A 26,539-nucleotide genomic window follows, 5' to 3' on the forward strand; every position below is an offset into this window, starting at 1 on the left:
TGGGTTTTAACTCCTTCCACACATCAGCATCCCTCCACTTGGATGCAAGTCTTCTAATTTCTCTGAGCCTCAGTTAGTTTCCTCTCTATAAAATGGGAGCCACAATCCCTACTTGCAGAGTTCTTGGATTTGAAGATAGCATACATGAGGTGCCCGCCTTCTGTGACTGGAAGACAGAAGGCATCCTCTTCATGGTGACTATAATTTTTAGGCCAGAAATTACTGTGAACTCATTATCTGCCTCTTCCCACACTAATCAAAATCTGCTCGTCCCCTAGGCACCCCATCTCCGTGAAGGTGAGCAGTGACCAGGCTGCCACGTTCGCCTTTCCCTCCCTCCCGTGCCCCGTAGCAAAGACCGAGCTGTGGACTTGCCTTCTCCTCCCTCCGAGGCCCCGAGGCCTGCCCTAGGCCAGGTGGGGTTCCGAGCAGGGCTTACGGCTGCTGTGACAGTGCGGCCTGCCAGGAACGCGTGACCAGGCCCTGCAAGCGCCCGGGGCCGGGCTGCGCTTATGTCAGGGGGCTAGGAGCCCTGACGCGGGAAGGGCCTCCAAGCCTCCTGCCATACAGATGCTCCCTGTCACTTGCTATTTGTCCTCAGTTTAGTATCAGGAAAACCTGTTGATTCCAAGGGCTGTACTCATCAACATACTACCAGGTATCCTGGTGGCCCTGGCAAGGGAGCGTGAGCACCAGCTGACCATCACCTCTGGACCATCACCAGCTCCTGGTGTTCCTGTGGCCACCTGGCACCAGTAAAGCGCTGGGCTTCTGTGATCTGAAACCACCTGGGTGACTTTCTTTTTTTTTTTTATGAGACCTCTAATTTGATCTCAATTTCAAAATTGCGGAACGAAGAATGGATTCTCCCAGGGGGTGTTGTGATTTTGCCCGTGCAGCCAGGATCGGGTTTTTCCAGAGAGGGCCCTCGGGCACCAGCAGAGCAGCAATGGCAGGGACTGGCCATCTGTTCCCGGCCACCCCGGCCTCAGGTCTGTGCCTTTCCAGGCCGAGCTCCGGTCACTGGTGGGTTGAGAGGAGCTGCTCTGCGTGAGCCTGGCGGCCTGCCAGATGTGCCAGTTCAGCTCAGCCCGAGCATCGCTGCCCTGTCACATGTCTATCCCAACTTCCCATTTGTGCTTTTAATCTTCAGCTGCTCCATCTGCTCATTTAGGTCTCTCGCTCCCCCTCGAGCCACAGGTCCGCCCCCGCACACGCAGTCTGCCCGTCTCTGCTGCAGAGAAATGAGTTTCCACATAAAAATGGGGTTAGTTCACACGCAGTGGGGACTTAGGCCAGAGCAAAGGCATGCAAGATAGTGAGAAATACTGAAACGCGTGCTGGGGACAAAGGTTTCCAGAATGTTCATGCTGCAAATAACCCAGGGACCATCTAGTCCAGTATCTGCTTTATTGGAATCCATCTGATGTCACTAGCTAAATACAAGGCACGCTCAAAAGTGTCCAGCCCACGCCCCCATCATTTACAAACAAGGAGATCAAGACTCCTCAAAAGGCCGAGGTGTCTTCCCTGCACGAGAACCTCTGAGCCAAGGGTGCAGGGGCTCACAGGAGGCACGGTGGCTGGAGCGCCAGTTTTGGGTCTGGATGCCTGGGCTCAGGGCCCAGCTCCACATGTTAGAACTTCCATGTGTTGCTGGGCCCTGCAGTCACTCTGTCCATAGATGGTAGGGATGGGTTTGAGGGTAAGGATTGAATGAAATATTTCTGGAAGGCTCTCAGCACCGAGCTGAGCACAAAGCAAGCCCGTAGGAAGTAGTAGCCACCGTTGTGGTCATGATTCTGAGTCAGCTGCTTCCACAGGCACCCCCTGCCTGGCCATCATGTGTGCTCTCTTCCAGAGTTCTTAAATATGAGGATCCCATCAGGGTCAGAGGGCTTCATATGTGACTCTGCCCAAAGACAGTGGAGAGAGAACAGAAGTGTTACCTGGGATGTAGACTGGCCCACAGAAGTGGAGGCTGGTGAGGATGGCGGGTGGGAATCTGAGTGGGCCGGGGAGGCGGCAGGGGCGGGCCTGGGGGATGGAGATGAGCATGCGATGGGGACTCTGCACTGCATCCTCAGTTTTGGGGTGCAGGGGGAAGGGGATCAGAAAAAGCCAGGTGTGCTGTGGTATCTCCTTGCTGAGTCCCTTGTCCCCACTCTGTCTTCTGCCCCTCTGCACACTGCAGCCCAAATAATCCTCTCAAACACCACTTTGTTGTGATGTACCTCCCGGTCACCTGCACACAACTACCCACAGGATCAAGGGCAAACCCCCTGCTGGTGTGTGGGGCATGTGTGTCAGGGAGTGTGCATATGGGTGTGGAGATGGTAAGAACATAGCACTTTTTTACTTTTTGGAAGTTTTGCTGATAAAGCACTCTTAATATTTTACTTGAACTACTGTAAGATTTATATGTGCTCTGTACAGTGCCTATAAGTAAGAGCTATGATTCATAGGTTTTAGGCATAATTTAAAATAAGCATATCTATTATTACCTCCCCAAAGTTATTTTCTTCCTATAAATAGTATTGGTAAAACCACACACGGCCCATTCACACTCACAGTGATCTCACTGTGCCTTAAAAATTGGCCTGGTGGGCACCTGGGTGGCTCAGGGGTTAAGCATTTACCTTTGGCTCAGGTCATGATCCTGGGGTCCTGGGATCAAATCCAGCATCAGGCTCCCTGCAAGGAGCCTGCTTCTCCCTCTGCCTATGTCTCTGCCTCTCTCGGTGTCTCTCATGAATAAATAAATAAAATCTTAAAAAACAAACAAACAAAAACGACCTGGTTGTAGGGTCATACTCTGTCTTGAGCTCAGCTAGCTGATCTTGTGGCTTGCAGTGGGGCTCAGCACCTCACGAAGCCTGAGCCACAATTGCTGAATGGTGGCTCCCCACCAAGTACTCTGTTCCCTCGGGCCAGTTCCCCAGTATTTGTCTGCATATATTCTGTTCATTCCCATCTTCTCGATTCTGCACCCTACCCCACTTAAAACACCTTTCTTTCCTGCTCTTCAAATCCTACCATCCTCGAAGCCCTGTCATCATACAAATGGCAGGTACTTTTTATTAAGTACTCACTAGGTTTCAGATGCTGCCTAAAGAGGTGAGTGCTCATACGATTCCCTCTTTACTGATGAGAACTCTTAAGGATCAAGGGGCTGGCCCAAGATTGCAGGGGTCCCTCTAGGCACACAACCACCCTACTGGGCACAGCCCACACTGCCCGCCTTTCTCCCAGTCTGGCACAGCTGTGCTGCACTTTTTTTTTTTTTTTTTTTTAATGTATTTACTTGACAGAGAGTGAAAGAGAGAGAGGACGAAGAGGGAGAGGGAGAAGCAGTCTCCTTGCTGAGGAGGGAGCCTGACGTGGGACTCTATCCCAGGACTCCAGGATCAGGACCTGAGCCAAAGGCAGATGCTCAACCACTGAGCCACCCAAGTGCCCCTGTGTTGCACTTTTAAACACCCTATTCTTATAGAATTATTTTCTGTGTCTTCATGGGTTTTTTTTCTTCTACTGCTAGAATTTAAATTCTAGTTGGAAGACCGGGAAGATGTCTGCTGTGAGAAGTTTTGTGGACAAGCAAAAGAGCATTAGGTGTGTACAGAAGGTGTTTAGTAACCTCACTCTAAAGAAGGCACACCCTTGCGTTTTTTGCTTGGCCCTGTCCTCAAGGGCACATGAGTGAGTCACCATGGCGACAGGGACTTCCCTTGGGTCATGGGATTCCCTTGTGGGGCTCCCAAGCTCCTCAGAGAACTGGCCAGGACCACAACTGTCCCTAATAGCAGCCCTAGGACATGGAACACAATGGTCCCCTCTACACTTTCTCTGAGCAAATCTAGGCCAAGAGCCTCACTCGAGGCCCCACCCAGACAGTCCTGGGGTTTCCAGCAGCACCCTCAGCCTGCAGTCTGCCCCTGCCCATGATGACAGCCACCCACAGGGAAGGACTTCTAGCTCCCTCAAAAGGGCTTTCTGCATCTCATCTCTTCTCCTCTCCTCTTCTCAACTTCTTGACTTTCTGGCCCAATCTGCAGCTCACAGAGGTGGCCTGTCCTCCCTGGCTCCCTGAGGGTGAAGGGGAAAGCAAAAGCCTAACTCCTTTAAGGTTTTATCTGAAAGCCCCGCTAATCCATCAGCGGCCAGTTAGGTAACAGCTTAAATCTGCCCCCTGCAAAGGATTACTGTCGCAGCCGATCTGGCGCCACACACTCCCGTGGGCGTGGGACGGTGGATGGCGGAAGCCAGGGCGCCTTCCCTGTGACAGGCTTGCGTTTCCAGAGCCTGCTACTCCCCCCCCCCCCAGACGATAGGGAGTCCGGAACCCATCGTTCCTTGAAGGGGCTCCTCAGCCAAGGTCATTTAGACGGCAGCTTGATCCCGAAGAGCTCCTCATTCATTCAACAAATATTTATCAAGCACCTGCTATGTGCCGAGCACTGTGCTAGATAATATAAAACACCTTTGAGTGAACAAGATAATATCCCCTCACCATTTCTATTATAATTATAGCAGAGCAGCAGTGGGCTGAAAAAAAAAAATCAGATACAGCAGAAACCTCCTCTTGGCCCTAATGTGGTCTTGGCCTCTGATCCATGCACCTGCCATCAGGAATTAGAGAAACATCCGCTGAGGGCAGAGGTTCTCCAAACCCCAGCCCTTGGATTACAGGGATTATCGCTCTAAAGTCAGGGTATGGCGGGGTGCCTGATGTCCTTCAAGCAAAGGGAAGCACTTAGAAATCTCCAGGCTTCTGTGGGTCTGCGATCAGTACTACAGCAGTTTATAAGGGAGGGATCACATCTGATGAAGCAGACCCTCTCCTACGTGGTCTGTATTTCTGGGTCTCTTTCTACCTGACTCAGCTGTGACTTTTCCCCCCAAAGGCAGTTTGGAAATATTTCAGGAGAAATTTAGTGTACCCTGTTGACCCATTCAGCAGAAGGGGATGACCCCCTTTCCTAACCCCGGCCCTGTACCCCGAGCACCAATCAATAATGTCTGACAACTAAAGTGAAACCTGTTCTCATCTTTCCCCTACATGTTTGCTCGGGATATCCTTGTCCCTTAAAGAGCTATCAGTCTGGGGTCCTGCTTGGGCCACACAGCAGAGGCTCTGGATCATTAAAAAAAAGCAATAAAGGAATATGTGCCTTTATTTTTCCAGCTTCTCAGAACTAGTAGAATTATGTGAAATTAGGGTCAGGAATTGGAGTAGAAATAGCATTTTTGAAATAAGGATTTCTAAGTAGCTGGGCTATGTGCTGCTGTAACCACAGTCACTGAGAAAAGAAAAATCACTATCTGCAGGGGTGGCAGGGAAATGTTTCTTGTTCAGCAGTAGGAGGCTAGGAAAGGGTGACCCCAAGAGTTGAGAGCCCTGACATCATTGTTTGAGCACCCAGATCCTGTTGTGCCCAAGGCTACCAGTGACTTCCCAATTATGAGACAATAAATCCCACTTTTGTTACTGCCGGTTTGTGTTGTCACTGTTGTCAGAAGAGCCCTTACCTGTCCCCTAGTCCCTTTTATCCTGCCTAACTTCTACTTACCCTGAAAATACTAGTTGGAATGTTTAGTAGTCCTGCCCTATTTCTCCTAGCTCCTTTCTTTCCACAATTTAATATAGAGACGTATCATACTAGCATGCCTTATCATTTACTTATAAGGACATACTGCTTACTGCTTGCACTCCATCTCTCTTCCTGCTAAAATGTGAAGTCCATGGTTTTATTTATTCTGATCACTAATGTGACCAAGGACCTAGGAAAGTGCTAACACATAACAAGTGCTCAATAAATACTTGTGTGAATGATAACATTTAGCAGGGAAAGACAGTAGGGGACTTGAACCAGGACCAGTGTGGGGTGAAGTCTGGTTATTCTCACCCAGCAGTGGTAATGGTTTGGGTAAAAATACTACAGCAAGTGACAGTTTTCATTTGTTTAGTGCCCAGTATGTGCCAGGCACTGGGATAAGTGCGGGGCACACACAGAAGACAGACACACACACAGTTTCTCCTCTCAGGGAGGTCTGCTCAAGAGAATGGGGGTGGACATACGAAATCAAGTACCATTGGGCCTGGCCTGTAATACAGAGCTAGGGGCTTTTAGCCCAGCAAGAGCCACAGAGGTCAGAGACCCCTCCCTGGAAGGAGTGCTATTCGAGCTGCCCCTTCCTAAGTTGGAAGGAGGACATAGTGAGGATGGGCAGGGGTTGAGTGGGGAGAGGGCAGAAATGAAGGATACTTAGACTACACCAAAGGCTGGGCAGGAAAATGTGCACTGATTTCCCTCCTTTGCTTGTCCAGGCCGCCCTGAAGATGGCTGCACTAGTCCCATATCTATAGTCTCTGCTTCCAGACCACATTCTTCCTTGTGAGGCCAGGTAGTGAGGGGTCTTTTACTCTTGTGTTTCAAGGCATAAAAGACTCAGCCTGCTTTGGCCACCTGCTCCCACATCATCATCATTCAGAGTCACCACCTGGAAATACCCATAGGCTGTGGTCTGAACTAATCCTTGTTTCTATGAAAAGCCAGCACTGGTGCTTCACCCCATCACCACTGGGTGCCTGGGAAGAAGGCATACTCCATTCCAAGTTACTCCTGACTGAATGCTCCCAGGACCACCCATCACTCCTCTTCTGGGACATGCCTGAGTAACTGTTCCAGGAGAGAAAGGATAGCTCAGGGCTGGATGAAAGCCAAAGGGCTCCCCTTTCTCAGCCTGAGACCCCATCTGTGACACCCTACGTGCCAAGTTTCCATACTCACATGCAAATGTACCAACAGGTATAGTCCCTTCTTCCTGGTGGAAAAGTCTTTCCGTAGTCCTAGGGACACATTGCTTTCTTTCCAGCCAAAAAAGCAGAGACAAAGATTCATTTCCACTGTGACTAAATAATCCATAAATTACTCTAGAAGCGGAAATTGATTGAGGTAATACAGACCTTTTTATAGGCACAGCTTCCAAAGATATCTTTTAGCCTCGGGCAGAGTCCTGACAGCGTGGTTTTGTCAAAGCTCTGTCTTCAGTACCAGCCCACCCATCCTTACGCTTGCCTGAGGGGTTGATGGAGAATGAGAGTGTCAGGGAACACCCACTGATGATTTACGCTCCAGGGGGTCTCCATCCCTCAAACCTGGCCTCAGGGCCCCTGACCCCAGCACAGCATCTGGATGAGCCTCAAGTCTGAGGGTCCGTGTTTTTATTTTTATCAAAGCTCTTAAGGCCGTCTTAACAGTGTTAAAAGCATTTACCTTGGCAAGGAACAAGCCAGATTCAAGTCCTGGGGCATCTAATTACCAACTGCATGACCATTAGGCAAGTAACTTAGCTCCTCTAAGCCTGTAAAAATGGGAGTAATAATATTACTTACCTCAGGGGATTGATTAAATGAGATAATGTAGGTTGATCACTGTGGATGGAGTGGGCACAAAGTGAAGACTCAGTAAACGACAAGTCTTATTGCTTTGGTCCCTCAAGCCTCACCATCTTTTTCTTCTCTTTCATTAGAAAAGCCTTTTGCTAAAAAAAGAAAAAAGAAAAAAAAAAAAGAAAAGAAAAGCCTTTTGCTAGGGGAAAAAAAAAAAAACCTATTTATAAAGACATTCACAAAGCACAGTAAATGATCCTAAGGAGTCTGATGGGACGAGGACAGCAGTGATGGGAATCTGAGGGGTTCTCACCAGGGAAAAGGAGTCCTTGGGCAGTCAGGATGCTTAATTCCAGAAGTTTAACTGCCTATAGCTCTCAGCAGCCTGGCTATGGCCTGTGGGCAGATGTGAAAATGGTAAGTGACTGAGGAACTCACTGGAACTAGAGAAGCCCCTGAAGAGAGGTGGGACGAACTGCCACAAATCAGCCTCTGCCCTTCAAGTTTCACCTTTCCATCCAACCATCAAACCATCCATCCACCCACCCATCCATCCATCCATCCCCCAGCTATTACACGAGCTCTTGACTACATGCCCAGTGCTGAGGAGAGAGCAGTGAAAAAGACAGACCACAATTCCTGTCCAGAAGCTCAATTCAGTTAGTCTATTTGAGTTGGGATGTTTTTATTTTTACTTTAAAATTGTGTTCTTCCTCTTACACTGCTGGTGGGAATGTGAACTGGCACCTCCACTCTAGAAAACAGTATGGAGTTTCCTCAAAAAGCTAAAAATAGAGCTATCCTCTGATCCAGCAATTGCACTACTAGGTATTTACCCAAAGATACAAACATAGTGATCATAGGGGGCACCTGCACCCCAGTGCTTATAGCAACAATGTCCACAATAGCCAAACTATGGAAAGAGCCCAGATGTCCACCAACAGATGAATGGATAAAGAAGATGTAATATACTCAGTGGAATATTACCCAGCCATCAAAAAGAATGGAAGCTTGCCATTTGTAAGATGTTGGTGTCACTTTAAAAAAGTTTTAGCCGATCTCATAGGAGTGCAGTTAATATCTTATTGTGGTTTCAACTGGCATTTCCCTAATGCTAACATCTTTTCATGTACTTACTTGCCACTCATGTATCCTCTTCATGAAATGTCTGTTCATGTCTTTCCTCCATTTTTAATTGTAAAGCTTGTTATTTTACTACTGTTGAGTTTGGAGGGTTCTTTACGTATTCTAAAAAACTACTACTTTGTCAAATGTCTGGTTTATAAATATTCTCTCCATCCATACCCTGACTTTTCACCCTCTTTACAGCATCTTTCATACAGTGAAAGGTTTTAACTTTGAAAAAACTCCAATTTATTCACATTTCCTTCATGGATTATGCTTGAAAAAACTCCAATTTATTCACATTTCCTTCATGGATTATGCTTTTGGTGTTTAGCCAATGAACTTTCTGCCTAGCCCTAGGTCCAGATTTCACCTATTTTTTTTTTTTCTGAAGGAGTTATGGTTTTACATTTTATATGAAAGGAAGTCCACAATTCATTTTTGTGTTAATTTTTGGATCATGTGTTTCGTTTGGGTTGGATCTTTAGGAGTTTTCTTTGTTTTTTTTTTGTTTGCCTACAGGTGTTCATTTAGGTGTGTGGGGTTTTTTAAAGATTTTATTTACTTATTTGAGAGAGAGAGCGCATAAGCAGGTGGAGGGGCAGAGAGAGAAGTAGATTTCCCACTGAGCACACAGCCCCACACCGGGCTCAATCCCAGGACCCCAGGATCATGACTGGAGCCAAAGGCAGATGCTTAACCGACTTACCCACCCAGGTGTATTTTTAGCTGTATTTTTAAAGATTAATCTTTACAGCAACCTTTTGAAGTGGGTATTATATTATCATCCCATTTTATCATCCCATTTTAGATGGAGAACCCCACAGAGATTTGGTAATGTTGAAGAGGCTCATAAGTGGTGAGGGAAAAGCCAGGGTTTGAAGGCAGGTCTCACTGATTCATAGGCTCTTGCATTGAACCCCTGCTCCTACTGCTGCATTCTATCCCGTCCTCTCGGGGACAGCCTTGCTTCCTGGGCAAATGTTCCAGTTCCCTGAATACATTCCTTCATTTTGATTGACCTGGCCCTCACTTCAGCACACAGGGTAGTAGAGTTTGCAGCCTGCCAGAACTTGTCCAGGTGGCCTGGGACATGTTTGCAGGGTGGAGAACAGCAACAGACTGGGAACTTCCCTGTATGCAAAGAGCTTGCCCTTCCAGTTTGGGGAAAGGCTCGTGCTAGTTTTCAGCATCATCCAGAGTGTTGCAGAACTGTTCAATCAGCTTACCGGTCTGGGGGTGGCAGGCGGAATATTTTAGGCTCCCCAAACACACACACACACACACACACACACACACACTCACACACACTTCATATAATAATTCCAAGTCCAGAATATAAAATCAATGTGCAGAAATCCAAGTCCAGAAAATTTCCATCCCCCATCTGCCAAAATAAAATCCAGTTAATAGAAGTCAACAGAATGACTTGGCGTCTGGAGGCAAGGTTCCTATGGCCAGAACATGCTTCTCGCCCCCTCCGGTGGGGCAGTGTCACGGTCAGGATAGACCTGCCTCATTCATTGTCCTTCACGAGTAGGAGCTGGCAGCTGAAGGCGGACCTTTCCTCTCCAGCTCTCTCCTCTCCACCCACTGGCTGCAGATGTCCCAGCCAGGCCGGCCCAGGACCTTCTGCGCTCAGACCCCCAGAAGGCAATCAGCAGCTTCTAGGTCTACTTGCTCCTTCCCAGATCCCTGAGTATCAGCCCACTTGATGAGAGACCTAGGAGCTCCTTGCTTCTCTGCCCCTACACTCAGAACTTTTCCAATGACTGCTAAGCTTTGGTCCTGGCCTACAAGGATGAGATAAATGTAGCGGCCCAAGCCAGTCTAATGACTCTAGTTGCTATGAGTATGTGCATGTATTTATTTTGCCAGATTCTTCAGAAGTCTCAGGAGTGCTTGAACCCACTGCTTGGCTGTTTCAACAAGTAGGTCAGCAGTAACACAGCCTGGTCCTGCATGTCCCTCTACTTCCACCCCTGGAAAGAAACTCACAGAGGAGTTTTATTTGGGATCCTGACAGCCTGCCTTGAGCCCTGGGTATCTCCCCCAGAGGGGCAATGCTTCAACATTCCCGTGATGGTCTCTGTGTATGGCCAATAGCAGCTTCTGGCTTCTTGCTCTCACGGAGCCAAGGGGAATTTCCTCAACTGATTTAGGCCATTTGACCCTGGTCATTCCTCCAGTGGCCTCAGCAAATGGTGCTGAAGGGCAGAAATCTGGGCCTGAGGCAAACTTTCTCAAGACCAGCAGGCTGTTTTCCTTCCCAGTCTCCATTCTCATCCACCCAATGGATCTCCTGACCCCCCTGACCATAAGGTCCTCCGTCATCCTCCAGGCTTCCCTGTGGGAGGATCTGAGACTTGTCAGGGGCAAGCAGAGCTGCCCAGGGGACAATGAGTTTTGTCATGCCCTGCCCTGCTCCGGCCAAAGCAAGTCATGAGTCTCCCTGTGACAACGTCTTTGAGGTCCATGTCCGACTCAAGGTGCAGTTTCCATCATATCTATACTCTTCCAGGGATCACGATTCTATTCTCCTATTTGCCCCTATATTCTTAAAAGGCTACCACCCTGCTCCCCCTGTGCCAATGCTTTTCCATAGGCACCTAACAGACCTGGCTCTGAATCTCAATTGGCTCTTACTAGCTAGGTGGCTGCTGACTACTTGCTGTCTTAAGGGTAGTCCCCTCATCTATAAACGAGATGTTTTTCTCATAACATTGTTGTGGGTTCAGACAAGACTGTGTCTGTAAAGTATGGATAGTAGGCAAAGTTGATAGTGATCCTGGAACAAAGTTAATGCTCAGTAGTGGCTGTCCTTGGTCCATTTGACTGTTGTCCCTGGGCTCACCTCCAGTTGTTACCCTGCTTGCCAGAACTTATCCTGGGGTTCGCACAGAAACAGCTATGGAAAGAATGAGTTCTCTAGCTTCCACCTGTGGTCTCTACTCACCCGTCACACCCCCACTATTTCCTGGGAGCCTCACAATGGGCATGGCGAGAGGCTCTATAGGTTTGGGCCCGAGGTAAGGCATTTCCTCCAGAGGTGGGATGGTCACTCCAGCCCATCAGCAGCAGATGAGAAGTGACCTACCCTGCCCTGTCCTGTGACAGCTCCTCCAGCAGCACCTGCCCTGGAATGTCCCTGGGGAGACCTGCCTCTCCTCCAGCAGCACCTGCCCTGGAATGTCCCTGGGGAGACCTGCCTCTTCAAGCACTTATAGTTTTCCCTGCTCTATGGGCCTCTCCAGGGAGGGAGCAACTCCATGGACAGAGGACCCGGGGGAACCACCAGGCTCAGCCTTGGAAAGCCTTCCTGTCTTGTATCCCTAGACACGGTGCAAGGTAACTTTGCCTACAGGGAAAACTTCCCATCTGTTCTGCCTCTGCAGGTGCCTCTTCTCCCCTCTCTGCAAGTTTCTGCACTGAGCCCTTGGGCCAGATTCCTCCACAGCCCCGACACTGCCCCGTACTGGTCTCATCTCAGGGACAAGGCCATGGTCATGCTCCCGCTATTCCCTAAGCCTCATCCCTCATCCCTGTCCAACAAGCCACCCCAGTAACTGGGCCAAGGAGTCTACCTTCCCCATGGTCAACCCCAAATCAGGTTCCAGTTCCTCTGAAGGTGGGACAGAGAGTGATGCCAGGAAGGGGAGCTCCCTGCAGATAGGCACCCGACCTCTCACTCTACTCTCCTGCTGACCTTCAGCACACCAAGACTGGTTGACAAAGAGACAAAACAAAAATCCCAACAATAAAGGCAATGTAAAGCCCATCAAGCCAAGAGATTCAGACCAGAAAATCCCCATTGCAACTTTTAAAGTCCATTCTTGCGGCGGAGGGGGTGGGTTCCAGGTCCCCACACCCATCAGCAAAGACCCCTCGCACAGTCCTCAACCCCTCACAGACTCTTGGTACATGTGAGTGAGAATAAATGAATCGACTTCCGCTTAGGGCCGGGTGGAAATCCAGTGGAAATCTCTGGCTTCCCCGTTTAGGACACCTCCCTGTCCAGGCACCTCCCCTAGCCCGGAGGGTGACAGCCGGGGTGCAGGAGGAAGGCTGACGCTGAGGAAGGGTGCGGGGTGGGGAGGGGCTCTGAGTCACCTGGACCCCTGGGGACGTACCCTCTGCCCGGGCCAGGCCCCATGGCTGCCTGGGGCCCCAGGGTGCGGGTTAGGGTGTCCCCGCCCTCACAGGGCAGGCTCGGCCCCTCCCGCATGGAAGGTGGGAGGGCCTGCGCCTCCCCATCCCCTTCCCGTCCCGTCCCCACGGGGCCGCGGAGCAGGAAGGCAGGCAGCGGCTCCGAGCCCTCCCCCGGCCTGGGAGTCCGGGTCCCCAGGGCGCCGACCCCATGGCCGCGGGCCTGGAGCAGCGCCTGGGCAGCCCCGCCGTCTTCACCCGCGACGACTTCGACGGCCACTGGCACCGGTTGGCCAGCGGCGGCTTCGGCCAGGTGTTCCAGGTGCGACACAGGCTCTGGGGGACCGAGTACGCCGTCAAGTGCTGTCCCTGCGGCCAGCGGGAGGCCACCAGGTACCTGCGGCTGCCCCGGCCCTTGGTGGGGGGGGATCTGGGGGGGGCTTGGGGCTGAGACTCCTCGAGTCTCTAAACTCCGCGGGGGGCCTGAGCAGCCTGCGGCCAGGTGGCCAGGTCAGCTGGTCTCCCTACCTGACGGCCCTTCCCATCTGTGGAATCCGCCGAGGGCAGAGGGGAGTGAGGACTGACCTCCAAAGACGCCTTTGTTCCCTCTGGCCTCCCAAACTGGTTGGCCTCCCTCCCTGCTGGGTGTCAGGGCGGGGTGACAGCTGTTGGTGGCCCTCCTCCAGGCCTAGATCCGCCCCTCAGTTCTCAGGGCAGGCAGGGCTGGGCTTGCCCTCGGCCCAGCGATGCTCAGGGACCTGCCGAGAAGCACACTGGCTCTCCCTTCCCGCGGCCCTGGCTGTGGCCCCTGCCCAGCGGGTGTGGCCTGGGGCAGGGCCCCGGGTCCGAGACTGCCAGCCTGCTGGCCTGAGAGCCTGTACGGCCGCTCGCCTCTCACACCGGGCCTGCTGGCAAGTCAAGCTGGGAATGCCTGTCTCTGTCCTTGCTTATTTCTGGCTCCTTCCCCACTCATCATGTGCACTGTGGCCCCTCCTGGGAAGCCCTCCTTTTTCTTCTTGCTTCTTCTTTCTCGAAGCTTCCACCCATCTCTGCCTTCCCATTGAGAGGAGCTCCAGTCTCCTTCCCACTGGGTCTGCTTGAAGTGGCTGCATAGTGGCCCCCCAGTACATCCATAAAGGAGACACTTAGGACATGAAGTCTGAGTGTGAGGATTGTGTCATCCTCCCAAAGCTTCTGGGCCATCAATTAGAAGGCCTGGCAAAGGGGCATCTCCTGGTGGCATTTTATGCAGATGTTGTGTTCTCTGGTCACCATGCAAGACCCCAAGACACAGCCTGAGGTCCCACACACTTGAAACAGCCTCCTAGAAAAAATGAGTGGGAAATATCAGAAAGGGAGACAGAACATGAGAGACTCTTAACTCTGGGAAATGAACTAGGGGTGGTGGAAGGGGAGGTGGGCGGGGGGTGGGGGTGACTGGGTGACGGGCACTGAGGGGGGCACTTGATGGGATGAGCACTGGGTGTTATTCTATATGTTGGCAAATTGAACACCAATAAAAAATAAATTTATTAAAAAAAAAAAAAGAAACAGCCTCCTCTCTAATTCCTGGGCCACCCACCTGCCTCAAGATGTGAGCAAAGTGAGACAACCCACAACTTGACCCTCTTCCTCCTTCCACACCCTCATGCTGGCTTTGCAGTGCAGTCAGATTTTTCTAGGGTTTGTCCACATGGCTTAGACTTTGACGTGAAGGTCGAAAAGAAACAAATGGCATTGGTGAGACTGCATTGTTAGGCATTGACAACTACTTTCCCTTCCTGAGTTCTGGGAACTCTCTGAGGGAAATGGGTCACGGGATTTAATGATAATTAATGCCTGCTGAGTGTGGAGTACTACTCTAGGAGCTTTGTGTGTATTCACTAGATACTCTTTGCACGTCCTCATTCATTCCTTCACTTGATGAATGCTTATTGTTCTTCTACTAAGTGGCAGGCACTATGCTAGACCCTGAGATATATTGATGAGTGCAACAGGTATGGCCCTGCTCTTGGAGCTTCCAGCCTGGGGGGACAGAGACACGTATCAGATAACTCCATGTATAGATGTAAATGCACTGCTGTGAGAAGAGCAACAAGGAGATTTATGGTTCTGTGAGAGCTTATTAATAGAGTTTCACTGGGATCAGGAAAGGCTTCCTTGAGGAGATTGAATGGGAGAGTAAAGGATGAGTGTGAGCATAGTCATTGAAGAATGGAAAGTTTTCCAGGAAGAGGTAGCAGGAAGTTCAAAGGGCCTGTGTTAGAAGGGGCATAGTAAGGGGTGGGGGGTGGCGAAAAACTGTTGTGGCTGGAGTTGAGAGAAGGAGCAGCAGAAAGCCACTAAAGGGTTTGCAACCAGACTGGGGGTGTATGATGAAAAGGAATTGATCGAATTTGCTGGATGGAGGAGGGATTGGAAAGGTAGAGTGGGTGCTGGTCCAGTTAGGGGTTGTCATGTTTAGGCAAAAGGTGATCGAAGTCCAGCCTGGCATGGGATGCTAGAGGAAAAGGAATGGATTATGCAGCATTTAGGAGGTAAACATCGCTTGACTTGATGCTGGGTTGTCTATGGGGGAGGGGGGCAGGGTGAGGAAGAGCAGTATCAAGTTTAAACTTGACTGTTGGTGCCTTGGGTGGCTCAAGGGTTGAGCATCTGCCTTTGGCTCAGGTTGTGATCCCGGAGTCCTGGGATTGAGTCCCACATGGGGCTCCCCGCAGGGAACCTGCTTCTCCCTCTGCCTGTGTCTCTGCCTCTGTGTCTCTCATGAATAAATAAAATCTTGAAAAAAAAAGGGTTAACCTGATGTCTGGCTTGCCGTGAGGAACAAAGGCTCCACTAGGATGTCTGTTCCATGAGAGCCGAGTCTGTGTCTGCTCACTGCTCTGTCCCCAGGGCCCAGCACATCGTTGGTGTCTGTTGAATGACACTGTTGACAATTAACAAAGAGAATGTGAAAGGAGGCATAGGTTTGGAGAAGAAACTCGTGAGATCAGTTTTGTACTGGTTGGGTTTAAGGTGCCCTTTAAACAGCCAAAAAGAATTGTCAAGTAGGTTTCAGGTGAAGGTCTGAGTTAACCATTGTGAAAATTTGTGAGTGTATTATTGTAGGTGGTAACTGGAGCTAAGGCATGGATGACATGCGTTCCCTCTAGGTAGTAAGTAAGCCAAAGTCCTGACCTCGTGGAGTTTATAGTCTAAGGATGGAAGATAGAAAAATAAGTAAGTTATACATAGATAAATAATTTTTATCTGTAGCACTTGCAACCACCTGACATTTTATTGGTAAAGATACCTAAAGAGAGTTGAATTGAGCTCCACAACTCGCAGGCTCCCTGCTCAGCGGGGAGTCTTCTCCCTCTGCCTCCTCTCCCCCTGCTCATGCTCTATCTCTGCCTCTCTCTCTCTTTCTCAAATAAAGAAATAAAATCTTTTTAAAAAATATGTCAAGAGAGTTGAATAATTGGATCTTCCAAGAAAACATTTGATCTGGAAATATTAATTTGTCGGCTGTTTGTGTATGGGAATGGAAGGACAAGGACTGCCAGAGTTGGGGTAGGGTTGCTATTTAATATAGGCGGAAATCCTTACTAATTAGTACCATTGAGTAGAGGATTTGAAGCAAAGGAGTAGCAAGCTTTGTGGCTCTCTTAGAGGCAGAGGGAACAGCAAGTGCAAAGGTCCCGATGTGGGAACATGCTTGACATGGTGGAGGACCGGCAAGAGGCCCTTATGGCAGGAACAGAGTTGGGGAGGGTCAGCAAGCTATGCCGGGGAAAGATCATGCGGAGCTTTGTAGACCAGTGTGAGAAGTTTGGCTTTTACTCTGAATGAGAAGAAAGCCAGCAGAGGGTCTTTAGCAGAGTGGTGACATACTTTGCCTGACATTTTACAAGTATCACTTTGGCCCCTAGGTTGAGGATGGATGGCAGAGGGGAAGAGAGAAGCAGGGAGGCTAATTAGGAGGCTGGGGTGGAGATGGCGCTGGGTAGAGGTGGTGAGAAGTGGTCAGATTGTTGCTCTATTTTGAGGGTAGAGCTGACAGGATGTGCTGAGGGACTGGTCTCAGGAAGGAGATGATGAGGAGCCAAGGAGCACGTCGGATCTTTGAGGACTGGGAGGATGCAGGCCCCATTCACCGAGAGGGAGGGGCAGGTGGCAAGAGGAGAACCAGGAGCTCTGCTTCAGACACGCTTCGTGCAGGACCTCAGCAGATACTGAGGTCGTAAGAGACAGTGCAGAGTGAGACGGGAAGGGCCAGCCTGGGACTGGGCCTGGGCGCTGAGTACAGGACAGGAGAGGGAGGGGTCCTAGAGAATCCTGGCACCTGGCCCAGGGAAGTGAATACTTTAAGAAAAAAAGAGTGCAAGACCTGGCTGGTAAACCAAGACTTGGGAAGTTTGCACCAGCTGTAGCACTGCGGGGGTCTTTGCACACCTTAGGAACAGCTGGTCGGAGAAGCATGGAGACCAGACACCTGATGATGGGGGCTGGTGGGGGGTGGGCATCGGGCACAGTCTGGGTGTCCCCAGGGCAATTATATGAGCTGCTGTCGTTCCCATTTTACAGTTAAGAAACTGAGGCCCAGAGAGCTTCCTTGGCCAGAGTCATGCAGAGAATAAGTGGTAAAACTGCTATTTGAAATCAGGGCAGATCCCTGGCTTTTCCTCTCTCCAACACAGGGAATCTCAGTTCCTGGGAACTCAAAAGGACCAGAGGAGACAGATGAAGTACCACAGAGGTGAAAGGGAGGTCCCTGGAACGATGCAGAGGCCAGAGGGGGAGGCTGGGGGGTGGGGGGACGGGAAGCCACCCTGTCCAGATGTGAGGGTGAGCAGGTGGGGTTTTTCTGGAGGTCAGCCGTCTCTGGCTGGCTTCCCAGGGCCGCCCTGCACGCACACTCCCAGCAGCCTCCAACCGACCGCAGAGCCCACACAGCTTTGCAAATGCTGTGCTTTTAAAAATGTCATTTCTCCCTAATCCTCATCCCCACAATCCCCAAACAATCTCAACGACTTGATTTGCATATCTACCTTGGGGGGGGGGGCACACACAGTGAAAGGAGGGAGCCTGTCGGCAAAGGCTTCTTTCCTAAGGCCTTCCCTTAAGTCTTGACTTCTGTTTGGTTTGACAAAGACGCATTGTACTCTGCATGGCAATGTGCGCCGTGGGGGACCCAGGGTGAATAATCCAGTTCATCCCCAACACGCAGCCTTGCAGACCTGGCTTCAGGGCAGAGGAGCAGTGTGAGGAAGCGCGGAGCCACAGTAGCTGGCAAAGCTGACCACACAGCAGCCCATACTGCCTGATGGAGGGGGGAGGCTGGAGAGGGGAGGGAGAGGGGGAGTGAAGGGAGAGAGCAAGGGAGAGAGATACCTGGCACATGTAAATGTAAAAGAATATACTAAAATATTAACAGGGATCCCTGGGTGGCGCAGCGGTTTGGCACCTGCCTTTGGCCCAGGGCCCAATCCTGGAGACCTGGGATCAAATCCCGCATCGGGCTCCCTGCATGGAGCCTGCTTCTCCCTCTGCCTGTGTCTCTGCCTCTCTCTCTCTCTCTCTCTCTCTGTGTGACTATACTATCATAAATAAGTTTAAAAAAAATAAAAAATAAAAATAAAATAAAATATTAACAGAGGCCAACTCTGGAAGGTTGGATTACTGATGGTCTAATTTTCCTCTTCAGAGCTCTCTGTAGTCCCTTGATTTTCTACAAGGATGTGTATTACTTTCATCACCAAATGGCAATAGATGGGATCTTAAAACAGAAGCATGAGGCGTGATGTAGGTCCTCCAGGGGTCTGCGATCTGGTGGGGGACAAGTGGCAGGGTAAACAGGAGGCCTTTTGTGGCCGCTTCTGTAGAATGGACTCGCTCCTGGCCTTGCATGCTCCTCCCCTTCCTGTCGTGTGGGAACCCCACTCTGCATCTTGTGGGGCCTCCTGCTAGGACTCTCCTTCCTCCTGTAAGCTCCCCACCCCCCACCCCCACCCCCCCGGGGCTTCTCTGGGTCTCCAGCACTTGGCTCCAGCCTTGCCTGTTGCTCTACCGACCGCTCTTGGAATTAACGGGGCCCTCTCCCTCCATCCCTGACCCCCGCGTCTCCACAGTTCCGATGTGGATTGCCTCATTGAAGAAGCCGCCAAAATGGAGAAGATCAAATTTCAGCACATCGTGTCCATCTACGGGGTGTGCAGGCAGCCCCTGGGCATTGTGATGGAGTTCATGACCAACGGCTCCCTGGAGAAGATGCTGCCCACGCACAGCCTCTCCTGGCAGCTCAAGTTCCGCATCATCCACGAGACCAGCCTGGCCATGAACTTTCTCCACAGCATTAAGCCACCTCTGCTCCACCTGGACCTCAAGCCAAGCAACATCCTCCTGGACAACAACATGCATGTCAAGGTAAAGGTCCCCGTCGAGCTCCCTGCCCTCTTTCCACTCCAGAGTCTCCTGCAGGTGAGCCTCCTGACTGGCCTGCTGGGAGTTTTAAGTAGCTCCCTTCGTAGACAAATACTGAAGGCAGAATCACACCTAAAACAAAGACTGATGAGGGGGATGGCTCAGCGGTTTAGTGCCTGCCTTTGGCCCAGGGCGTGATCCTGGAGTCCCGGGATCGAGTCCCACATCGGGCTCCCTGCATGGAACCTGCTTCTCCCTCTGCCTGTGTCTCTGCCTCTCTCTCTCTCTCTCTCTGTCTCTCTTTGTCTCTCATGAATAAATAAATACAATCTTTAAGAATAAAAAAACAACAAAAACCGATGAGCAGTGGAGTTCGGTGCATGAGTTTGGGTGTCAGGATGTCTGGAATAACCCTCTTTGGGCCTCAGTCTTCTGTTTCTACTGCGTGTAAAATATTCCCTATCCCTCCCCTTGTTTGCTTTGGGTGAGAATGTGTGTAAATGAGATGATTCCTAGGAAAGGTTATGACGGGCTTCAGTTCTGAAAAATGTGCCACAGGACCTTTGCACATTCTGTGCCTACTGCCAGGAACAGTGCTCCCCTACTCCCTTCTTTATTTTGCAAGTAGTGCTCATCTTTCAGCTTTCTGCTTAAACATTACTCCCTCGGGGAGGTTTTCCCTGGTCTACCCCGATAGGCCCCACTGTATATCCTCATGGTACCTCTGTCTCGTTGTATCGCTAACCCCCACTGTAAGTCTATAGACATTTGTCTGGGATCGAGTCCCGCATGGGGCTCCCCATGGGGAGCCTGCTTCTCCCTCTGCCTATGTCTCTCTCTCTGTGTGACTCACAAATGAATTAAATAAATAAATAAATAAATAAATAAATAAATAAATAAATTCTTAAAAAAAGAAAAAAGCACCACAAGTTAAAAGTTCCTATTATTTCCAGTATACAGATGAGGACATTGAGGGTCTGAGGAGACCAGTAACCAGGTCGCATGTGGCAGAGATGGCAGGGGGGTGCCGGGTTGTCACCCACTACACCCTCCTGGAAGGGGTAGGTTACAGGAAGGTGAGAGTGAAGGCAGTTTCTGGAGGCAAGACTATTGCGACTTCCTCCCAGATTTCAGACTTCGGCCTGTCCAAGTGGATGGAACAGTCAACCGGGATGCAGTGCATCCAGAGGTCAGCTCTGCGGGGCACCCTCAGCTACATCCCCCCTGAGATGTTCTTGGAAAGTAACAAACCCCCAGGGCGCAAGTACGATGTGTACAGGTGAGAGGTGGCTGGACTCTGTGCCACATTGCCGGGGCCGGGGGCGAGCTGGTTATCACCACCCTGCCTGACCCCTGCTCCCCCACCCAGTCCCAAGGACACGGCGACAGGGAAGAGGAGGGGTGGAGGGGCACTCTGGTTGGAGAGGCTTTGCCTGGGAGGGTTCGGTCCATGGGGCTCCCGGCTGACCTCGGGGATCTGAGAAGGTGACTGACTCGGGGCATCTGTCCTGTCTTGCAGCTTTGCGATCATCATCTGGGAGCTCCTCACTCAGAAGAAACCATATTCAGGTAGCAGGCGGGGATGGCAGCATGGGGTGGGGTCCTGGAGGGTGCTGTGCGAGGCTGGGGGCTTGTGGGGGCAGGAGAAGTGGCAGCTTTGGGTTGGGGAGCCACGGGAAGGATGCCCCTCCCCCCTTCCTCCCTGCCCTACTTTCTGGAGCTCACCTAACAGTACAGCACATGTCAGCCCAGACCATGCTTCTGCCTCTAATGCCTTTGCTTCCAAAGTATTCTTTCCTGCCTCTCCTGCCCTCACCCCTGCCACCTAGATGCCAGGTACCTAGTGTGCCAGGAAATCTGGATGAGCTCAAGGAATCCAAAGTCAAAGCCTGAAACTAGGCCTTTGGGCAGCACAGGGCTGCAGTGTGGGGTCACGTGGAGGTGGCTGCGGCTGGACCACAGACCCAGCGGCTCACACTGGACCCTCAACTCACACCTGCAACCTAGCTGTTCATTCACCATGCATTGATGTTGCCCCTGCTGTGTGCACCCCGGTGGGGATCCTCGGAGCCCCCCACAGCCTGGCCCAGCCCCTCTGGCTCAGCCTCTCGGCGTGCACACAGCCTGGACCTCCCCTCACAGGCTTCAACATGGTGACTATTGTTGTCCGAGTGGCCGCAGGTATGCGGCCCTCCCTGCAGCCTGTCTCCGATGAGTGGCCAGGCGAGGCCCAGCAGATGGTGAACCTGATGAGGCGCTGTTGGGATCAGGACCCCAAGAAGAGGCCCTGCTTTCCAGGTTCTCCTCGGGTCTGACCTGCCCAAGGGACTGGGCAGCTGGGCGGGGCTGGAGGGCGTAGGAGCCAGGCTGAGGTTAGAGAGGGCTGGAGAGGAGGCGCCTGGAGCCTGGGCCCCTCTGGAGGGCTCTGCGCCGGGCACTGGGGCACAGCCTGCCTCATAGTGCCGAGAAGAGGGCAGCTGATGACTGTGGTGGGCCCCGTCTGTCTGGGTTACCATGCACCCCGTGGGATGTAGAATAGAAAACCCGTACTGGGTGGGTCTGGGCCTGGCTCTCCTGCTTCTGAGTTCCCCGTTAGCTTGGGTCCTCCAGGGCCACAGCAGCATTTGTAAAATGTTCCCAGACCATGAGATCACGGGCATGGATGGACCTCGAGGGTGCCCACCTCTGTAGCGACTTTGGAAACGCACACATGTGTAATCGTGAGCATTAGTCCTGCCCCCTCACTGATGGAAAAAGACGACCCTCTGAGGGTCAGTGACCTGCTAACTGTGGTCCCACTGAGCTGTGGCGGGGACCCAGCTTTCCTGCCTCCTGGTGCGCATGTACAGTGTGTGTGAGCACGGGAATGGATTTGGGGGATGCGGGGAGATGGGGAATGTTAGGATTATCTAAAATGGGGAAGGGACTGGTGGCCAGCCTGTTGCTTCTTTTTCTGTCTCTCCTTCATGGGGCAGACATCACTGTTGAGACAGACATGCTACTGTCCCTGCTCCAGAGTCCTGTGGCAGACCCAGAGAGTGAGGCTCTGGCCAGGAAGGTGTCCTGCAAGCTGTCTCTGCCCCGGCCAGGGGAGGTGAGTGTGTGTGTGGTGGTGGGGTGCTCGGGGGGTCTCCGGGGATCCCCAGGGATGCCTGCATGGGTGTGTCCTTCACAAGGTCCCCAACTAAGGCAGCAGCTGGGGGCTGAGAGCCAGCCCACACTGCGGGCCACACCAGGCAGCCCACCTGGGACAGCTTCTCCTAATTTGCACAGTGGTGGCTGTGACTCAGAGCCCCTGAGAAGGACACACCATTGCTTGCATATGTGGGATTGATCAGAGGCCTGCCTGCGGGCTTTCAGGCCACAGCATCAGCGTCATCATGGTGACGTGATAGTCCCTAACGTGGGAACCAGCCGTGGGTTGGCAGGGGGCTCCTGGCCCAACCACAGAGCCGGCCACCCTGCACTCCATGTGGCCCAAGGGGAAGTCGAGGCCCTGGACCACCTCTTTCCGGCAGGGTCTGCCCTGCTCAGGACTTTGCTGCAGATGCAGCTGTTGGCAGGAATGACCCGGGAGGGGCTTCCTAGCACCCACGTGGGACAGGAGTCCCGACAGGTGCTGGAGAGCGCTGGAGAGAGGGCAGGAGTGCGGGAGGGTACAGAGCAGAAGGGCCCGCTGGTCAATCCCCCTTGTCTTCTGATCCCCTCCTGCTCAGGTCAGTGAAGAGGTCAGCCCACAGCTAACAGACAGTGGTGAGTCTGCCGCAGCTGGAACCACAGAACTCACAGCCGAGGGGAAAGTGGAATCAAACCACACCCTTCCCACCTACCCCGCCCCCACCCCGCCCCCTCCTCCCCACTCCGACCCTCTGCCCAGCTTGTCCCAGATCAGAAGTTGGTGTGTCCCTTTCCTGGCACCAGCTCTAGGTTCCAGAAATGCACATGCCCTCAGGGGTCAGGTTTGTGTTCTCAGGAGGCCAGACTCCTCCTTTCCTGGCCCCGGAAGTGGAGCCTTGGCTTGCAACCCTGGCTGCACATTAGAATTACCTGGGGGGTGAAAGCTGTCCGGGTGCCTGGCCCACCTGGACTGATGAAATCAGAATCTTGGGGGGTGGGGGATGGGGGGCTGTTGGTCTGGGCAGGGATTTCTGTTGTTGCTGCTTGTTTGTTTTGGAAATTGTTGCTTTTAATCATAATAGAGCAGAAGGAAGCCTTAGTGGCTTCAGGAGGAGTTCACACCATAGAGCCTACTTTCTGCTGGCATTGACTTACTTTGTGCCAAGCGCGCCCCTGAAAGCTCTTGCCTGCCCAGGTTGTCCTCACAACGGTAACATGAGGTGGGCATTGTTTGCGGCCCACGTATGGATCAGGCTCTGGAGGCTCAAGGATGCAGGGAATTGGCAAAAGTCAGGTGGTGCTAAGGGTGGAGCCAGGGTTCACTCACAGGCCTCTTTCTGCCCCGTCCTGACAGGAAGGGCTGCCAGGGTCTGTTCTCTAGGACAAGGGGGGCTGTGCAGAGATCTGTGACAGCAGGAAAGGCTGCCCGCCCTCCCACAGTCCCTGGGCCCCGATGGCACTTCCAGGAGGCAGGGGGCTGGACGAGATGACCTCTGGACGGGTCAGAGGTCCTTTTTTCAACCTGCATCTTCCTCCCAGCAGACTTGGGAGACTACCTGAAGCGGGTCCTGCAGCTCTCGGACACTGGGGACCCAGTCTCAAGTGATGAGGGGCTGCGCATCTACGAGAACAAAGTCACCCCCCTCCACCTCCTGGTGGTGCAGGGCAGCGTGGAGCAGGTGAGGCTGCTGCTGGCCCACGGGGTCCACGTGGACTGCCGGACAGCCTGCGGCTACACGCCCCTCCTCATCGCCACCCAGGACCAGCAGCCCGACCTCTGCGCCCTGCTCCTGGAGCGTGGGGCGGACGCCAACCTGGCAGATGAAGAGGGCTGGGCGCCGCTGCACTTTGCGGCCCAGAACGGAGACGACCGTACTGCCCGCCTGCTCCTGGACCACGGCGCCCACGTAGATGCCCAGGAGCACGAGGGGTGGACCCCGCTCCACCTGGCCGCACAGAACAACTTCGAGAATGTGGCACGGCTTCTGGTCTCCCGCCAAGCTGACCCCAACGTGCGCGAGGCGGAGGGCAAGACCCCCCTCCACGTGGCCGCCTACTTTGGCCACATCAGCCTGGTCAAGCTGCTGACAGGCCAGGGCGCTGAGCTGGATGCCCAGCAGAGAAACCTGAGGACACCACTGCACCTGGCAGTGGAGCGAGGCAAAGTGAGGGCCATCCAACACCTGTTGAAGAGTGGGGCGGCTCCCGATGTCCTAGACCAGAGTGGCTACAGCCCACTGCACCTGGCAGCTGCCAGGGGCAAGTATCTTATCTGCAAGATGCTGCTCAGGTATGGGGCCAGCCTCGAGCTGCCGACCCAGCAGGGCTGGACACCCCTACATCTAGCAGCCTACAAGGGCCACTTGGAGATCATCCACCTGCTGGCTGAGAGCCACGCAGACCTGGGGGCTCCTGGAGGCATGAAGTGGACACCCCTGCACCTGGCTGCCCGCCACGGGGAGGAGGTGGTGGTGTTAGCACTGCTGCAGTGTGGAGCTGACCCCAGTGCCGCCGAGCAGTCCGGCTGGACACCCCTCCATCTGGCTGTCCAGAGGGGCGCCTTCCTGAGCGTCATCAACCTCCTGGAGCACCGTGCAGACGTCCATGCCCGTAACAAGGTGGGCTGGACGCCGGCCCACCTGGCCGCCCTCAAGGGCAACGTGTCCATCCTCAAAGTGCTGATCGAAGCCGGTGCCCAGCTGGACATCCGGGATGGGGTGGGCTGCACACCCCTGCAGCTAGCCCTCCAGAACCAGAAGCAGAACATGATCGCCTTCCTAGAGGGCAAGGGGCCCCCACTGGCCACCCTGGGTGGCGCTGAGCCTGCAGCCCAGACCGAAGTTTAAGCAACCAGGGGCCTTCTCACCGGTGAGGAAGAGGGGTTGGTGGAGGTGAAGCTGGGTTCTGGCAAGGCCCCTTCTCCTGTACTTGCCACCTGCCCCTGAGCTCACAGAGACCCTTGCATCCCGGGAGCCTTCCCTGAAGGTGAAGGGAGGCACAGAGAAGGGAAATGCTCCCTCCCTGTGTGACCTGTGTGACCTGGCCCTGATCCCCAGCAAGACAGGACAGCCAGGCACGTGCTTCTTTTCAAAAGGGGCAGGAGCTAAAAGTTGGGAGGAAATTTCCACCCACTCTTTGAAGCCCTGTCTGGTCCCCAGTTGCCACATGGACCGCACTGTCCCAGTGGACCTGGCTCCAGCGCCTGGCTCTCCCATGTGGTTTCGGGGTGAAGGACAAGTGTGCTCCAGGTGCCCATGCATGATCCTCTGTGGACACTCCGCCCTGGCCTCCCCTGCCTCCCCTTCACCGTGTCTAGTTATATGGCCGAGTTTCAAACCCTGATGTCAATAAAACTGTGGACCCGAGTCTCCCCTTTGGAGATGGGCTGACCTGAGGGGCCAGTCGTGTTAGTATGGGATGTGGTGTGTGTGAGTTTGTCCAGCAGGAGGAGGCCGGGGCCAGGGGTGAGGAGTCAGACCGGGATGTGATGCTGAGGGCTGGCTCATTGGGGCTCAGTGTGGAGCTCGCAGGGCAGGGACTTCCTTCCCAGCAGCAGCAGCTCAGAGCTCTCTCCTGGGCCCACACCCTGGCCACCTGTCTGCTGGCCTGTCCTGTCCTACAGGTTGTGGGGCAGGTCGGGGCAGGGCTGGGGCTGCTCATACTAACCTCGTGCAACAGGGCCCAGGCTCTGCCGGGAATGGTCCACCTCAGAGGGGAAGGGGTCGGGGGTTCGAGTGGGGCCTCATGGGCGCCCTAAAGTCCCATCCTGCCCCTCTCCGCCTCTGCACACTGCTGGGGAGGTCCCTCCAGCCATAATCATATTTATGACTCTGTAATAGTCAGAGGAAAGGAATATCTGCCCCAACTAGCAGCCAGCTCAATCCCCAGCCACTTGGCAGGCCCACGTCTGTGCGGCCCCGCTGGGCTGGGTGAGGGACCCCAGTCAGTGCGGGGTGAGGCAGAGCAGAGGGAACCTCTAACCCCACGCGCACGCTGCAGTGTGGCAGCTCCCATCCTGTGGTCGCTGGGCTGTGGCGTCCACCTCCTGGGCCCTGGGCGCTTCGCCCCTCACACCACAGCCTGTGGCCACCACGGAGAGCCCTGGGGGTAGCCCTGAGCTGGGATGTGCCCCAGCACTGAGGCTGTACACGAAGCCTGCCCATCAGAGCCTCCTGGGTGAGCTGTGGGGGGAGAAGGGCTTTTTAGACACTGACCCTACCCTTGACCAGTTAAACCAGGATTGCCCTGGTTATGCTGGAGAGCAGCCAGGCCTGAGAACAACCACCAGGGGGTGCCTCATAGTCTCTCCCTGTGTCCCTCCTTAGCCCCGGGTGACAGGCTTTTCCTCTCTAG

At 53.1% G+C, this 26,539-nt stretch overlaps 1 protein-coding gene and 1 long non-coding RNA gene across 4 annotated transcripts; one reads left to right on the top strand and one right to left on the bottom strand.

Moving 5' to 3' along the window:
• Nucleotides 1–1,405: 1,405 nt before the first annotated feature.
• Nucleotides 1,406–13,300, bottom strand: LOC144311271 (uncharacterized). 2 transcript variants are annotated; one of them, XR_013376826.1, is made up of 6 exons: nucleotides 13,193–13,300; nucleotides 7,707–7,789; nucleotides 7,397–7,545; nucleotides 6,968–7,079; nucleotides 6,792–6,868; nucleotides 1,406–1,912 (listed from the first exon to the last, which is right to left on the bottom strand). It is a non-coding gene; the product is annotated as an uncharacterized LOC144311271 (long non-coding RNA). The 2 variants fall into 2 exon arrangements; XR_013376827.1 differs by lacking the exon at nucleotides 1,406–1,912 and adding an exon at nucleotides 4,329–4,462.
• On the top strand, nucleotides 12,614–25,599 carry ANKK1 (ankyrin repeat and kinase domain containing 1). Of its 2 annotated transcripts, none has more exons than XM_077893553.1 (8): nucleotides 12,614–13,057; nucleotides 18,778–19,072; nucleotides 20,197–20,348; nucleotides 20,589–20,638; nucleotides 21,212–21,367; nucleotides 22,045–22,163; nucleotides 22,786–22,822; nucleotides 23,726–25,599. In XM_077893553.1, exons 1-8 carry the CDS (start codon nucleotides 12,876–12,878, stop codon nucleotides 25,030–25,032), a joined length of 2,298 nt encoding a protein of 765 aa, XP_077749679.1. In that variant the 5' UTR covers nucleotides 12,614–12,875; the 3' UTR covers nucleotides 25,033–25,599. The 2 variants fall into 2 exon arrangements, with proteins under 2 accessions (XP_077749679.1, XP_077749681.1); XM_077893555.1 differs by having other exon boundaries at nucleotides 12,616–13,057; nucleotides 23,729–25,599.
• The last annotated feature ends 940 nt before the right edge of the window (nucleotides 25,600–26,539 follow it).

This window comes from Canis aureus, chromosome 3 (genome assembly GCF_053574225.1).
Source record: "Canis aureus isolate CA01 chromosome 3, VMU_Caureus_v.1.0, whole genome shotgun sequence".
NCBI lineage: Eukaryota > Metazoa > Chordata > Mammalia > Carnivora > Canidae > Canis > Canis aureus.